Genomic DNA, 12,526 nt, shown 5'->3' on the forward strand with positions numbered 1-12,526 from the left:
AGTCCACTGGTTACTTTTATGCCTTGTCACACACTGACTATCATCAGAATTGAAATAATCAATCTGGAAAGTTTTCCCCCTTTTGGCTTCTTGAGAGTTTCTTCCTTTCTTTTTTTTTTTTTTTATCTTGTAAAGGTACAAGATCCCAATGATGAATGTAACTGTACTGTATACCTAAAATGTACCAATAAACTCAAAGAGAAAAAAAAATAAAATGTGGGAAAAAATTAAGCTATTGAATAGCTCAGTCCCGGGGAGCAAGTGGATATTTGGCCAGAACCATTCCAATACTAAAGAGATTTTCATCTTTGGAACCATTAAATTAGCATTTTAAACCTGAACTGGTTTTATATTTTAATTTATGAAAATTTGTGAAAATTCTAAGTTTCCTTGTACTCTGTACTGTGTTATGCACAACCTAATGAACTCTAATGAACTTCAAGAGTTTTAAAAGTCTGTTAATTCAGCACTGGAAAAACAACTGAAGCTACTTTACATCTCTAGAGGAAGATAAAATTAACAGTATAAATGTAGCCTTTATCAGCAGTCTTAGTCACCTTCCAAAAGTAGGTAAGATGGGAGGAGATATGAATGCAATCAGTAAGCAGAAGGCTTTCAAAAGATATTTATTAAATATGCAACAGACAGAAAGAAAGAAAATCAAGACTGTCAGAGGCATCAAAACAATCATTTTGGCCAGGGATTTAGCTCAGTGGTTCTACCGCCTGCATCGCAAGTGCAAGGTCTGGAGTTTGATCCTCGGTACCAAAAACAAACAAACAAACAAACAAACAATCATATATAAACCAAAAGAGAGCACTAGTATATTTATTATTTGCTAGGCTAGAAGAAATCTCAAAAGCGATTACTATAAATTTGAGAGAAACCTCAAAAGTCAGCCCCAATTTAGCATTTGCTTGCTCTCTTTCAATTTTCATCCTTTCCTACTTATTCTATATTCTTTCCCTGCTGCAAGAAAGTGCTGGAATGTTGGAGGGGACCAGATGAATTTCGGAACAATGCAAAGTTGGAAAATTTGGAATTGTTCATTCAGTCTTTTAAATTTTCATGAATAATACATTCAACTGCTGTTTATTGTGCATGTAATGTATACAAAACATTGTCCTTTTGAAATGTTAATAAATATATAAAGAAAATAAATTACATAATGTTTCACAACCTAGAAATTATCACTGCTAATATTTTTAGGACATTTCCTTTCAGTCATTTTTCTACTATCATTCTTTGATAATCAGGATCTTATTCAGAATTTTTATTTTTAGATTTTTTCATTTAATATTATAGAGACATTTTTTGTGAGTCATTAAATATAATTTAAGGCTGCACAGATTCCCTCAAATGAGGATTTCAGTTATGCCACACACTGTGTCCTACTGTCACATTGGGTGATCTCGGCAGACATGAGGCCAGGACTTTATCGGTCACATGAAAATAAGCCTTCTTCATATGAATCTCAAGAGAGACTATTTGTAGAAGGTTGGATGTGACTTCCTTACTCACATATCATGACCCCCAGCTTTGTGTCTTTGGTGAAACAGGGTAATTTTTCCACAAGATAAAATGTTAATTAATCTACATGCACAATGCCTGAGTTGGTTCTTTCCCATCGATAATATATACCTGTTATTTACATCTTAATATAAATATATTGCAAAAGTATGTTAGCCAGGCTAACCTTCTTCTAATTAGGAGGTAGCATGGACACATTCCCAAAACCAATAAACGCAAGGGCTCCACCTTGATGCACCATTTCCCAGCACTGGTATTATTTTTATATTTTCAAATTTAATTAGTAAAAATGATCTACCAGTGTTACTTAAATTTTTCTTATATGTCTAAATGTAAAATGCTTTCAAGAGATTTTTCTTGGCCCCACACACTCACCTCTGGCTATCCTCTCATTCCTCTACTCTCCTTAACAACAAACTCTGATTTTTCGCTGTTGTCTGACTCCAGGTCCTCTTTTCCTTTTAATCTTCAATGAATTCCAGAGATCTTTCAGCCCCACATGCCACCAGACTGCTCTTGTCAGAGTAACCAGTGACTTCCAGGTTGCTAAGTCCACTGGTTACTTTTATGCCTTGTCACACACTGACTATCATCAGAATTGAAATAATCAATCTGGAAAGTTTTCCCCCTTTTGGCTTCTTGAGAGTTTCTTCCTTTCTTTTTTTTTTTTTTTTAACCTCACTGGTCTGTCCTTCATAGTTTCTTTTGCTGGTTCCTCTTCATCCTCCAGCATAAAAGTGTTTGTTGTTCTTAAAGCTATACACATTTAGTGTATTTAACTAAATAAGTTTGGGTGTAAGTATATACTTACGAAGCCATCACCACTGCAAAGGCCATAGACATGCTCATCATTTGCCAAAGTTTCCTTCTACCACATTCACTCATTCACTTATTGTGTGTGGTAAGAACAGTTCATGTAAGATCTATCCTTCTAGAAAATTCCAACTGTACCATTGTTAATTACATGTACACTATTAACTATATGTACTATGTATATAGTAGACCTCAGAACTGATTCATTTTGCATACATCCACTTTATGTCCTTTGACCTTTACCTCTTCATTTTCCCCTCCTTCCACCATCCCTAAAAACTACCATGCTACTACTTCTGAATTCATTTTAGATTATTTTAGATTCCTCACATCAAATCATATGTCATTTGTATTTCTGTGTTTATCTTATCTCAATAAGCATAATGTCCTCTAAGTTCATCCATAATGTCACAAATGGAAGGATTTATTTTATACTCAAGGCTGAATATATATATTCACATTCACATTTTCTTTATCCATTGATAAACATTTAAGGTTGTTTCCAGATCTTGACTATTGGGAATAATGCCCCAGTGAATATGACAGTGTAGATATCTCTTCAAGTTCTTGAATACAACTTCTTTTAATACCCACACACAAAATAGCTGGATAACAAAGAAGTTCTATTTTTAATTTTTTGAGGAACCTCTACACTGTTTTCCACAATAGTTGCACCACAAACAGTGCACTGGGGCTCCCTTTTTCCAGCGTTCTCTCCCACATTTGTTATCTTTCATCTTTCTGATAATAGCCTTCCTAATTGGAGTGAAATGATGCCTCAATGCGGTTTTAATTTGCATTTCCCTGAGAATTGGTGATGTTTTGCATTTTTATATATCTATTGGTCATTTTTATCTTTCTTTTAAGAAATGGCTATTTTGGCTCTTTACTCACTTTTAGATTGAATTATTTATTTTCTTGCTATTGCTCATTTATATTACATATTTTGAATATCCTTATCAAAATGTATGATATGCAGATATCTTCTCCTATTTATAGATTATCTCTTTGCTCTGTTGACTGTTTCTTTTGCTATGCTGAAAATTTTTAGTTTGATAGTTTATTTATCTTTTGTTATTTTGGGGATTCATATTAAAAAAATTTTGCCCTCTGTTTGTAATAGCTAAAACCTGGAAACAGCCCAATTGTCCATCACTTGGAGACTGGATAAAAAAGATGTGGTTTTTCTATAAAATGGAATATTACTCAGCCATAAAGAATGAGAAATTAGAGTCATTCATAGGAAAATGGATGCATATTGAGGTCATATTCTTAATATGAAATAAATAAGTCACACATGTGTAAATACCAAATAGCTTGGTGTGAAAAACTAAAAATGTAAATAAGATCTAAATGGTATAATTGACAATGTGAAATAGGAAGAAAGGGGCTAAATGTGTAGGGGAAGTGCAAAGCGTAGGGGAAAGGAAATAAGGGAGAAGAAAAAATCAGAGAAAATGAAAAAATGGAAATAACGTTTTTGTAAATAGGGAAGAGAGGAGGGGGTGAAGGGAGGGCAGGAATATGGGGAAAAAATGAGAACCAAGGCCTGTCGTGTAAAGGTACAAGATGTCAATGATGAATGTAACTTTACTATATACTTTACAAGTACCAATAAACTCAATGAGAAAAAAAATATGAAAAAATTGTTGCCCAGAACAATATCATGAGCTTTTGCCCTAAGTTTTCCTCAAGTACTTTTACAGATACAGGATTGATATTGAAACATTTAGAGTTGATTTTTGCATATGGCATAAGGTCTAATTTCATTCATTTGCATGTGGATATTCAGTTTCCCCAACACAATTTCTTGAAGAGATTGTCTTTTCTCCATTTTGTATTATTGGAACCTTTGTTTAAAAAAGTTTACCATGTATGGATGAGTTTATTTCTGGGTTCTCTATTCTGTTCCATTGATCTATGTGTCTGTTTTTATGCCACTAGCATATTGTTTTGATTAGTGTGTCTTTGTCATAATAATTTTAAATTAAGAAATGTGATACCTCCAGCTTTGTTTATGATAGAGACTGGTTTGGTTTAGGGGAATCTTTTATGGTTACACATTGTTGTGTTTTTTGTTTCTGAAAAAAAATGCCAATGAAATTCTGATAGCACTTACATTGAACCTACAGATCCTTTGAGTTGTATGAATATTTTATTCATACTAATTCTTCCTATAGTAATTCTTTCAACCCATGGACAACAGATATATCTCCATTGATTTGTGTATCCTTCTATTTATATCGATGTTTTATAGTTTAAGGTATACAGATCTTTCATCTTCTTGGTCAAATTTATTCCTAAGTATTACTTTTGATGTTACTATAAATATAATGTTTTAATTTTTCAGATAGATAGTTCCTTGTTAACATTTAGAAATGTAACTGAGTTTTGTATTTTGATTTTTTTATGTTTATTAGGAAAGAGTAGAATCTTTGCCATAGTCAGTTTTTCCATTGATAAACATATTATTGTATTCATTTAAAGTATCTTAATAAAACTTTCTGATTTATTGTGTGAACTTCTTGTTAACACTATTATTTAGCACAGTACATTATGTTTGTAATTTGTCTTACTGTTTCACATATATTTTCAGTGCTTATTTGAAACCAAAGCTATGGACTCTGCCGTTCATTGCAGTTTAGACTCTATAAAGACATTACATGGTGGGAAGAATACCAGGTATTTCTTAAATTGACAGCTCAGGCACCAGAAAATTACCTCACTCTTTTCTTATGGACGTTATTCTCCTACACCCCCTACTGTTATAGCAAAAGAGTTCCTGGCAACTATGTAACTTAACAGCGAAATAGACTGAATGAACACCTATCCCAAAACGATCTAATGAATTCATTCCCTGGGACTTGCTGTGATCAAGAGATTGCCCTGTCTTTCTCTTGGTGACTAGGTTGGTAGCATGTATGCTCCTGAACTTCTAGGGCCATGCTTTTCCACCTGTATACCAGATAAAAAGAGGGAACTAATCTGTGGAAAGGGAAAAATGGGCACAAAGAGAAGAGAAATGAATATCAGAGAGAAAAAGCTAATGGTATTTCAGGCTCGGATTTCACTTTTTTCCAGTGGTTTCAGATGCATCCTTGCCTTTGAGCTATATGAAAAATCCTGAAAAGGCCTCTTATTTCTTGTTAAGGCCAGTTACAATGACTTTCTGGTTACTTCAACTAAAAAAGCAGCCTAAATATAGAGATACGGGAAATAGGATCTAGGTCCCACAGATTTTCAAGTCCCTAAAGTAAAAATTCCAAACTCGGCAGAGACTGAAAGGCTGGGGAGGGCAAACAACAGAAAAAGTTGAGAAGGAACAAGCAAAAACAAGCCCAGCTTCATGTGGTCTTCACAGTCATCTACTTTCTTCCTTCCAGGCTCCTCTGCTTCCGCTGTCACCCAGGAAGGGACTGAGTCCATAGTAGGGAATAGAATCTTTGATTCTAATGGCCTCCCCCACAGAAAGTGAGACATACATCAGCCTCCACAGCAATAACTGTATTTTTATGGTAACTAGATAAAAATTCCCCCTTTCATCCTTTAAATTTTCAGGAATTCCAAAGACTCCAGTATCCAGTAAGGGTAGGATACCTGCATAACAACCTGACATAAAGGAAGACCCTGGAAGATGAGGTGATGACAAACCCTAGGATATGCATTTTACCAACCAGCATGCGGTTGGCTCTGCTCTTTTGTTCCTCTGCTGCATCCCAAATGGAGGCTGCTCTGTAACTCTAAAGCTCAGAGTGTAGATGACATGGAGCAGATTCCAGCTGGCCCAGTGTAGACAGGTAGTGTGAGCATGTAACCTTTGAGATTCGGAGGTCTTTTGCTGACACCGTATAATCTATCCTATTCTGTTTTATGCACAAACCTTGCTCGATATTGGTTTTATAAAGGCAGCCTGTGTCTTACTTGATTTGTACCCCAGCACCTAGCACAGCATCAAGCACTTAATAAACACAAGTAATAACAAATGAATTCTGAAGTTCATCTGTTCACTAATATTCTACAAGTTAACTTCAAATGTGATCTCTGTACTTTTGAAATAAAAGATTCTGTGGTTGCTTCTGAAACACCCACACACCAAAGCTTTATTTCAACCTGAATTTTCTTTTCTAGTAAAAAGTTTTTGTACATGGCTGTATTTGCTTACAGCATTGTGGGAACTGCCTAAGATTTTAAAAGTCTAGTGCAATCAGCCCAATTCCATACAGGCAAGAAACTAAACACTAAGAATGCCTTGTCTGTCTCTGAGTGATATTTCCTACCTCCACTCACTATTGCTGCTGACTTGGGCAAGTATGCCTGCTGTTCAAAGACCTTCTGAAATTGCCTCCAAGAATGAAGTGCCTTGAGAATGAGACTTATAATTAAACAGTAAATAAAGTTTCCTATAATTTTGTACATAGGTCTTATTTAATGCCTAAGTAGATGAACTGTGTGGTTTAAAATTCCAAATGAAATTAGATGTTTGTACAAGTGAGGTCTCTGCTCAGCAGCCTTGCTTTCTTTAGATCCCACCCTAATTTCTAGCACTCTTATCAGAACACCTGCCCAACACTAATGTGACCATTAATCAAGATATGTCAACTTGGCTGGATTAAGAAATATCTAATAAATTGGTTGTGGTGCTGCACACTGTAATCCCAGCACTCTGGAAAACTGAAGGAGGATCACAAGTCTGAGCCCATCCTGGGCCACTTAGTGACTTAGCAAGATTCTGTCTCAATGTAAAATATAAAAAGTGCTTGGAATAGTTCAGTGTGAAGGCCCTGGGTTCAATCCCCAGTATCACCAAAAAAGAAGAAGAAGGAGGAAAGGGGGAAGGAAGGAAAAAAAAGAGAGAAAGAAAAAGAAAAGAAGAAATGTCTAGCAGATTAGTCAAGCATGGTTTTGGGTGTGTCTGCGATGTCTTTCCAGAGATGATTGGCATGTAGACCAGGAAAATGAGAGGGAAGACCCATTCCAGGCACAGGTGACACCAACCAATAGCTTGGATGAAATAAAGGAAGAGAAGGATGTCAGGGTACATTTTTAAGTACTCCCATCTGCTTGAGCAGGTATATATATATGCAGATAGATGATAGATCTCTTTTACTGCCATCATTTTTGCATGTCAATCCCCAGTTTCTCCAGCCTTTCAGCATAAACTCATCAAGGTAACTCTCCAGTGAATTTCTAGTTCTTTGACCTAGGAGTGGTGCTACAACCTTGTTCCCTCTATTCTGAAGCTTCCATCATCTTGGGCTGAGCAGCCACTGGATCCTGTGATCTCTAGCACACAGGTGGCATTGTGGACTCTCCCTTCTCTGATCCTATAAGCCTACCTTGCATAATTATACATATATTTTCTATTGATTTTGTTCCTTGGAAAACCCTAACCGATACAACTGATATAAGCTCAACCTGCAGAAGTAACTCCCAGAAACATTGAATATTAGCATTGAAATAGACCTAAACGAGCTCCTCCTCAAAAATCATTGGTCCCATAAGGAAAGTAAGCTGTCCTATGTTCACAGTAAGTGGGGGGGGGGTAATCAAGGGGTTTAGAAGATAAAAGCTATGATTTGAGTGACTCATTGCATGTAGATTTTTAGGGAGAGAACAGAGTACAGAGCAATTCCAAATGTCTTTAGTTGTCAAAGGAGAGTCAAATGAGAAAGTCTGAAAAAAATAGGAGTTAAATTACTGTCGTGTTGAGTGTATGGGGTCTATATACCACTCAGACAGCAATGTCAAGTAGACAGATGAATATTATAGATCGAAACTGAGAGAACAGGACAAGCTAAGGAAATTTGATAGTCATTAGCCTATCCAGGTTGCTTAAAGCTATTATACCATGAAAAGGAAGAGAAAGGAAACCAGGAAAGGAGAGAAACTAGACCAGAATTAGTCAAACACCAAGAGATCTGTTAAAGATAAAAATAAAAAAGACTTTAATACCTTCAATAAGAGCAAGTACCTTCAAATGTGTGACAAGATAGAGGGAAAATCAGGATAGAACGACATTAGTAAAGGCAGGGGAAGACAGTGTTTCAGAATGGGAAAGATGTTCACTAGCTGGAGCACACACAAGTTGCTTTCCCAGTGCTCATGCTCCTGTTTTTGCTCACTAACAAAACCGTGACTTTCCTACTGAGACATCATCTGGCCAGTTACAAGCAGATGCCCATCTACTCCCTGGGGCTCCTAGAATTACAAGTATTTTCCTGAAACAAATGGCCAAACACCTGGCACCTCTCTTTTGCCTGCCTGCCTGCCCGCCCTCCTTCCTCAATGATTCTATGCCCAAAGGAGCAGGAGCTAATAAGCATGAGTACAGAAGGCACACAAAATAGATGACAGAGTGAAAAATGAGAAAGTTCTAGAAAAAATGGTTTCTGAATTAATCTAATTCCTAAAAGAGTGAGAAAGTTGGTACTCAATCCCCTACTCACAGCCCCCCCCCCGGCTCACTTCACTTTGTACAACCTTTAAATATACTTCAGATACCCTTGCTTCTAACCACCTCTACTAGCCTGAAGTTCATCTGATCACAGTATATCTTGCCTGGCTGATTTCTCTGCCTTCCTGCTAAGTCTTCTTGCTTCCAGATTTACCACTCCAGCCTGTCCTTTAATCTACTGTCACTGTCAAAAATTGAATATTTTTTACTTCTGCTTAAAATACTTCATTGTTCTTTATCACCTAATGGATAAAGTCAAACTCCCCACACACTGGTCTTTTGGGATTAGGCCTATCTTACACGATGAGGAAGACACTGATTATGGTGGCATCCTATGAAAAAAATTTTGAACAGAGATCATGTAGGAAAGCATTGTGCTAAGAACTTTGCATTCTGTTCATCTTTACAATGCTCTCTCATATATTTTACAGAGGGGACAACAGATTCTCCAAAGGAGAATCTTTCCGGAACACCCAACTAGCTTATGTGGAGAAGGCCTGGGTCAAAATTCTTTGCAAGGCAGCATCTTGGAAATCAAAGAATGTACTTATCACCATACTGTTCCCCACTAACCAGGCAGCCCTGTTAAATCACAGCCAAACTAATTCTTGTCCCCAGGGCAGTAAGAATCCATACACCTCTGTGGACGACTGAGGGAGAATACTGTACTCGGATTCTCTGCACCGGTTTCAGCAAGGGCGGAGAGCTGAGGAACTCGGCCGTAGCGGTCCTAACTGCCCAGCTCCCCCTTTTCCTAGCTCCTAGGTGGGGATCCCACCGGGAGTCTGGACTAGGAGCCTTTCTCCTTTACCCCAGCCTGCCTGGCTGGAACCAGGGCAGTGTCGGAGTGGGATTGTACTTCCAGTCTGATCTGACGGATTCCGACCTCAAAGACGAGGACCCAAGAGCAAGCACACCGGGAACTCAGCCCTGAAGCCGGGCGCTGGGACCGTGCGCTCAGCCGCGAGGGGCTTTCTCAGTGCTCAGGCCTCGGGGAGCTGCAAGGCTAAGGCTAGGGCTGTCGGGGAGCCACCTGGGGAGGCTGTCAGGCCAGCCAGGGCACCCAGATTTGTAACTGGAGAAGGGTGCGGGTTCCGAGGACATCTCCTGCTGGCGCCCAAACCCCTCAGACGACGAACTTGGAACCCAAGCGCGAACATTCCCAGGGCTGCCCGTTGGGCGAAGCGACCCGGGTTCCACCCCCCAGCAAGGAAGCGGGTCCAGCCACTCTGCTCAGCTCTGCCAGGCAGAGGGACAACGACCCCTGGTGTTCCCAGCCCTAGACCCATGGCACCCCTTTCCCTGGATGGCCTCCCCCCGAGTCCGATCTCCCTCGCGCGGCCCCCGCGCGTCCTTCTTGGTTTCTGAGCCTGCTCTGAAAGTGATGTAACGAGGCCGGGCTCGCGGCCGCTTTCCCTCTCCGCTCGCTAAGTCCTTCCTCCCTTCGGCGCTTGGGGCTGGGGCGCAGAGGCACCGCTTCCGAGCCCTAGGAACCGATGGGCACAGCTGGGAGAGATTCTCCCACGTCCCAGCTCCTAGATGCGGAGTTAGTGAGGGAAACCAGGCTCTCCTCCCAGAGTCAAGGGAGAGAACCAAGGGGCAACTGCTGCCAAGATTTCTGAAGAGACTCAGACTGTCTTCTTTCTCTATCCCGAGGGGCGGCAGGAAAACTCAGGTAACTCCGAGACCCGGGTCGGTGTTTGTTCATGAGACACAGGGGCTGCAAGAGAGAAAAGGACAGGGGAGGGAGAGTTAGTTGTTGGAGGGAAGGAAAGAGAGAAGTGGGCGGCGGGGGGGGGGTTGTGATTGCTTGGAGGGAGAGGACAGAGATTGCAAGAAGGTTAGAAACAAAGATAGGAAAAGAGACCACGATTGAAGGACAGAGTCAAAGACACAGAGCAAGGAAAAGACAGAGTTGAGCTGGCAGGTGGTAACTTGCATTGGACTTTTAATCCACTGTGATTTCACCTTTGACAGAGGGAAGATCTCTACTCCCTGGCCAGCAAGCACAGCCCACCCCCTGGATGGAGTGAAAGATGCGGCCTGATGACATTAATCCGAGGACTGGGCTGGTGGTGGCTCTGGTCAGTGTCTTCCTGGTCTTTGGTTTCATGTTCACAGTCTCTGGGATGAAGGGGGAGACTCTGGGAAACATCCCCCTCCTGGCCATAGGGCCAGCCATCTGCCTACCAGGCATTGCAGCTATAGCCCTAGCCAGGAAGACCGAAGGATGCACCAAGTGGCCGGAGAATGAGCTGCTCTGGGTCCGCAAACTGCCGTGCTTCCGGAAACCCAAGGACAAGGAGGTGGTGGAGCTGCTGAGGACCCCTTCAGACCTGGAATCAGGCAAAGGAAGTTCAGATGAGCTGGCTAAGAAGGCAGGCCTCAGAGGGAAGCCGCTCCCACAGGCGCAGAGTGAGTTGCCCCTGGCCAGCTCCATCACCACCCACACACCCACAGAGGAAGGAGAATGCCAGAGCCTTGTCCACAGTGGGCATCAGGAGGAGACGTCCAGATTCTTGGATGGCTACTGTCCCTCAGGCAGTTCCCTCACCTACAGTGCCTTGGATGCCAAGTGCTCAGCCTGGGACAGATCTGAGTGCCCTGAGCCAGAGGACAGCATCTTCTTTGTACCCCAGGACAGTATCATCGTTTGCTCCTACAAGCAGAACAGCCCCTATGACAGATACTGTTGTTACATCAATCAGAGCCAAGGCAAGTGGGACCATGAGACAATAGTCTAAGCTCTGCATACGAGGGTTGCTGTGGAGTTCATAGAAACACAACTACATCCTGCTCCCAGTGGACGGCAATTGCTCTCCTCTGGCAGCCTGCACAGTGTTGGAACTTGGTATGGTATGTGATGGGTGTGCCAGCCTCCGGTGCCTGAAAGTCGTGTAAATAGACATGTTGGGGACACCTTTTAGGCAAGGGTGATGACGATTAAGGACACTGGAAAAGGCAAAGAGTAGGAAAGGAAGCAGCTCCAATTGTTTTTTTAAACAATTTATATAATGTCAAATGTCATGTAAAATAACCCAAAAAGTGTTATTAGCACCTGTGGAAAGCAAGATTAATCTAGAGTGGGCTACAGATCCTAGGAACCAAGTGACACATGGGCTATCCACAAGGAAACAGAGCTGCTTTATGTCTGAAGAAATCAGGAAAAAAAATTTAGCGCTCCATTATATGAAATTATTTTTTGTCTGGTGAAAAGCTCTTTACACTTGGTAACTACTGAAAGGAAAAAAATTAAGATAGAATAGTTACGCCCTCATTAGATAGGATGGTTTTTGGAGAAAGGTGAGTTTTCAAAATTGAATTGTATAACTTTTCAAGGCTTTATCCTCTGACAGACATTGGTTTCAAGTGAAGTAAGTGTGATCAGTTATGTGAAAAATTAATATTTTAGATGGTATAGCTTCTTAAACTCTTCATTTAAATTAATGTATAGGTATTTAGCTGAAATTTTTTAACATTTACAATTATTCACGTATAATTTCCTTACCAGGTGCAAAATGGCTTGATGTAATATTTTTATAGATTGGAATTTGTTTTCATCAAGACAAAATGAATTTACGTATATATTCAAGTGTCTTCAGCATTTCTGGGAGATGTGTACTAGTAGCTACTATAAGCTTTTTAAAATCTAGGACATGTATACATTAGTCCTAAACATTATGCAAAATTTGCATGAAATGCAGTGGTTAAACCTTTGAAAGTGATCAA

General features: G+C 40.1%; 1 protein-coding gene across 1 annotated transcript; it reads left to right on the forward strand.

Moving 5' to 3' along the window:
- Positions 1–9,970: 9,970 nt before the first annotated feature.
- On the forward strand, positions 9,971–12,135 carry Tmem215 (transmembrane protein 215). Its single transcript, XM_010619188.3, has 2 exons — positions 9,971–10,472; positions 10,775–12,135. Exon 2 carries the CDS (start codon positions 10,834–10,836, stop codon positions 11,539–11,541), a length of 708 nt encoding a protein of 235 aa, XP_010617490.1. The 5' UTR covers positions 9,971–10,472; positions 10,775–10,833; the 3' UTR covers positions 11,542–12,135.
- Positions 12,136–12,526: the final 391 nt, after the last annotated feature.

Source organism: Fukomys damarensis, unplaced genomic scaffold (genome assembly GCF_012274545.1).
Source record: "Fukomys damarensis isolate Sample0158 unplaced genomic scaffold, DMR_v1.0_HiC HiC_scaffold_36, whole genome shotgun sequence".
NCBI lineage: Eukaryota > Metazoa > Chordata > Mammalia > Rodentia > Bathyergidae > Fukomys > Fukomys damarensis.

Excerpts from the sequence above, each read along its gene's own strand:
- Tmem215 (XM_010619188.3), top strand. The coding sequence starts at position 10,834 with ATGCGGCCTGATGACATTAATCCGAGGACTGGGCTGGTGGTGGCTCTG.